The sequence below is a fragment of the Brassica oleracea genome, chromosome C7, assembly GCF_000695525.1.
Source record: "Brassica oleracea var. oleracea cultivar TO1000 chromosome C7, BOL, whole genome shotgun sequence".
Taxonomy (NCBI): Eukaryota; Viridiplantae; Streptophyta; class Magnoliopsida; order Brassicales; family Brassicaceae; genus Brassica; species Brassica oleracea.
Genome location: NC_027754.1, coordinates 46582435 through 46586098, shown reverse-complemented (window position 1 = coordinate 46586098; position 3664 = coordinate 46582435). Strand labels below are relative to the sequence as shown.

The 3664-nt window shown below is 40.5% G+C and overlaps 1 protein-coding gene across 1 annotated transcript; it reads right to left on the bottom strand.

Moving 5' to 3' along the window:
- Nucleotides 1-479: 479 nt before the first annotated feature.
- LOC106302046 (cyclin-D3-1-like) lies at nt 480-2346 on the bottom strand. The gene is made up of 4 exons (XM_013738559.1): nt 1548-2346; nt 1269-1470; nt 1067-1197; nt 480-989 (listed from the first exon to the last, which is right to left on the bottom strand). Exons 1-4 carry the CDS (start codon nt 2025-2027, stop codon nt 720-722), a joined length of 1083 nt encoding a protein of 360 aa, XP_013594013.1. The 5' UTR covers nt 2028-2346; the 3' UTR covers nt 480-719.
- Between the last annotated feature and the right edge of the window lie 1318 nt (nt 2347-3664).

Below are 3664 nucleotides of genomic sequence, written 5' to 3'. Positions count from 1 at the left end.
CATTCTGGACAAAAAAAATTATCTCCCTTTTAACAAAAGACGTAAATTAAAAATAATTAAAAATAAATTTATGTGAAAGTCTTTTAAAAAAAAAAAAAAATAAAAATAAATTTATTTGTTTACTAAGTGCATCTATTTAATCAATAATATTCGAGATAAATAAAATTATTAATAAGATAAATGTATTTTATAAATTGCATTAAAAGTATAAAAAGAAAAATGACATTTTGATGAAATATAAAATATACAATATATTTATATATGTATATATATCGTCTTAACATCTTGTTCTGTTTATTTCTTATTTAAACACCGCTATTTTCAAACTTCCAACCCATCTTCCTATGCAGTATTCTCCATGTTAATACTACTTAATCTGCTATTTATAAACGTTTTCTTGATCAAAGTGTATACTATATCTCAACCCTATCCTAATCGTATTTAGATTGTTAAACACATTAAATATAAAACACCGAAGATTAAGGCCCAAAGATTGCAAAAAGCCTCAAAGTTTACGCAAAGACTATTATTACTAATCTCTTCATCGCATCCCATGCAGTCAAATGTCACGAATGCCCTTCAGACACACGCGGTATCAAGCCATAGCAAGTAAGGGCATTCGAGACATTTCGTATATGCAACGGGGACGCTTAATACACGATCGTTCTCAAGTTTAAAAAAAAACGTAAATTAAACGTAGAAAGCGAGCTAAGGAGTGGCTACGACAGATGCAAAATCGGTTTCTCCATCTTCGTCTTCTTCAACGGAGGTTCTTGTTGTTGCTGCGGCGGCGACGAACTCGCAGACCACGAATCGTTTGAGCTTTCGTTGCTATTGAAAGGGTTTGAATCGATCACGCAGCTTGGGCTGCTCAACGACGATGATGAGTCGCGATTCTTGCGTTTGCGGCAAGATTGGGTTTCGATCTGTAAACCCATGTGATCAATTGGTAATTGGAGGATGAGATTGTAGCAAGGTTCCACCTTTTCCTGTAAGTGCACGATAACTGTTCGTTAAAATGCCAGAGAGAACAGAGTTTTAACTAATTGAGTGATTAGAAGCGAACCTTGGTTATGTTAAGGACACCGAGGAGGTTGTTTTGGTGTGAGAGAGGGTCAAAGAGCTCAACTTGCTCTATAATTCGCATCATGGTAGCTGCGGCAACAACTGCTGGGAGGTAGCCGACAAATCTTGAATCTGACAAAAAAACCACACAAGAATGTCAGTAGATGATAAACGAAATGGGGTTTGTTTTGTCGTTTACGAACCGGAGATTACAGAGAGGATGAGACGGTGACATCTGTTGAGGAAATCCCAGTGAGAGTTGTTTTTAAGACCCAATCTCCTGATGATGTGGTCTAGAAACGAAAGTGGAGTAACGAGATGCATCTTCCACTGGAGAGTAGAGAGAAGCAGCAGCTCCATTCTCTGTATGGTTTTGGCTTCGAACACATACTTAGTCTCCTCCACCTACAAACCACAAAAACAGAGAGATTGAGGAACAGAACAAACAAAAAACCGAGACTTTAAGGGAAATGATCATTTACTTGAAAGTCTAGAAGAAGAGGGACATGGACTTCTTCGACTTTAGCAGCTAGAGAGAGACACGCAACAGAAACGAGCTGAAGCATCCATGGTTTATCTCTCTGTAAGCTGTAGCTACAGATGAACTTGTCTAGGTACGTTATGGCTAAAACAGCAGCCAAAGTAGAGAACCCATAACGAGCGTTGACTCTCAGAATCCAACCCACGGCTTCTTTACGATCCGTGGCGAGATAAACCTCATCGAGACAGGTGAGTCTTTGCTCCTCTTCTTTTGTGAAGAGAGTGACCAGATCTTGGTCTTGCCAGAACAAATCTTGCTGCAGAAGAACCAATGGTGAAGTAGGAGAAGAGGAGGAAAAGGAAGAGTTCTCTTCAACTTCTTCCTCTTCGTCTTCCCATTTCTCTTCTTCGCAGTAGAGAGCATCAAGAAGAAACGAATTGCTCTGTTCTTCTCTACTTTCGTCCTCCTTACGAATCGCCATTGTTGATAAACTCAAGAATGAGAAGAAGAAGATAGAGGCTCTTTGGTTATTAGGTAGGCTCAGAGGAGCATTACCTAGAAGAAGATAAGATGAAAGAGAGAAAATCTCTCGGAGAGAGACTCATCTTCCTGTCTATGGAAACGTGCAGAGATTAGCTGTAGCAGGGCAGCTACAAAAGAGATACTAGAGAGAGAGAGAGAGAGAGAGAGGAGAAAAGCTGGAAGTGAGAGGAGGGGAGTAGAAGAAGATTTATTTATGAGGTTTTCACGTTTGTCTTTTACTCTCGCAATAAACCTTTTTTTCTTAATCAAAATTCAAAATAATGTGCAAGTTTCTTTTCTATTTTTCATTTTCTTAGAGCAGCATTAACCGGGGATCTTAACCCCCGTCTTTAGTATTTTTTGATTTAATTAAAAAAAAAATTACCTAATTAAACAAGGGACGTCCCTTGTTTTAGGGACATAGCATACGTATCTTGTGGGACGCGTGTCAAAACCTCGCGTTTCTTTCTCTCTCTCGAAGCGGTTCGTTTCTCTCTTCTCCCGTGACTCCTCGACGACCCCGTCTTCCATCGATGATCTCTCGTGGACCATGGCTTCTCCTCGACGATTCGATCGGTGAGATCTCTTCGAGGCAATCATCCGGCGTCTGTGTCGGTTTAATCGCCGTCTCTGTCTCTCTCCTCGACATGCAAGAGTCTCTCTCTGTCTCCTCGACGACTCCGCGGCTCTCTTATTCTCCTCGGCGACTCCGCGACTCTGTGACTCCGTCGCTCTCCTCGATGGCTCACCTCGTCAAAGAATCTCTCTTCGAGGCAATCATCCGGCGTCTGTCTCGGTGGAATCGCCGTCTCCGTCTCTCTCCTCGACAACTCCGAGTCTCTCTCTGTCCCCTCGACGACTCCGCCTCTCTCTTATTCTCCTCGGCGACGCCGTGACTCTGTGACTCTCTCGCTCTCCTCTCCGGCCCGTAGGTCTCCTCGAGGAAATCAAATCTCACGGTAAAGCTTTAGGCCTTTTAGATGTTGAGTTAACAAATGTTTTATGTGTCATGTCTGAGATGAAGCTTGATGCCTTTTGATAGTGATCAGATTAGTTCCGATGAGGTGCTTAGTTGGGTGATGTTATCTCTGGTATGTCCTTGGTAGAGTTCGATCATTTTGATACTGATCAGATTAGTTTAGATGTTGAGTTGAGTGATGTTTTATCTTTTATATCTGCGGTAAAGCTTGATGCTTGTTCTCTGCCAATGTCTAGTGTAAACCTTTATGCTTTTGATGGTGATCTGATTAGATTAGAGGGAAATGCTTGAATCTATAGTGATAATCTTGCTCGCGTCTGAATCTTTCATGTGCTGATTTTGTCTCTTGTATTTTCTTGTGAGATGAACGGATCAAGAGAGATGTGAAGGTCTCTTTATATGGACGGTTCAAGTCATATGAATCTTGTTCAAAGGAGAGGACTACAACTGCAATACAGGTACAGCTTCTACCTTCGATCTTCTAGATGTTGATTGTCTGAATTGATTGTAAAACTGAGCCGGTTTATAAATAAATTGATTCTGATTTAATGAGGTAGCTAAATGAATTGATTGTGCATCTGATATGGTTAGATAGGATAAGTTTATTTAAAAAAAAA

Coding starts and splice junctions, on each gene's coding strand:
- LOC106302046 (XM_013738559.1), bottom strand. CDS start 2,027: ATGGCGATTCGTAAGGAGGACGAAAGTAGAGAAGAACAGAGCAATTCG. Junction 1,471..1,547: donor CTCTTCTTCTAGACTTTCAA/GTAAATGATCAT, acceptor TGTGGTTTGTAG/GTGGAGGAGACTAAGTATGT. Junction 990..1,066: donor GTGTCCTTAACATAACCAAG/GTTCGCTTCTAA, acceptor GTGCACTTACAG/GAAAAGGTGGAACCTTGCTA.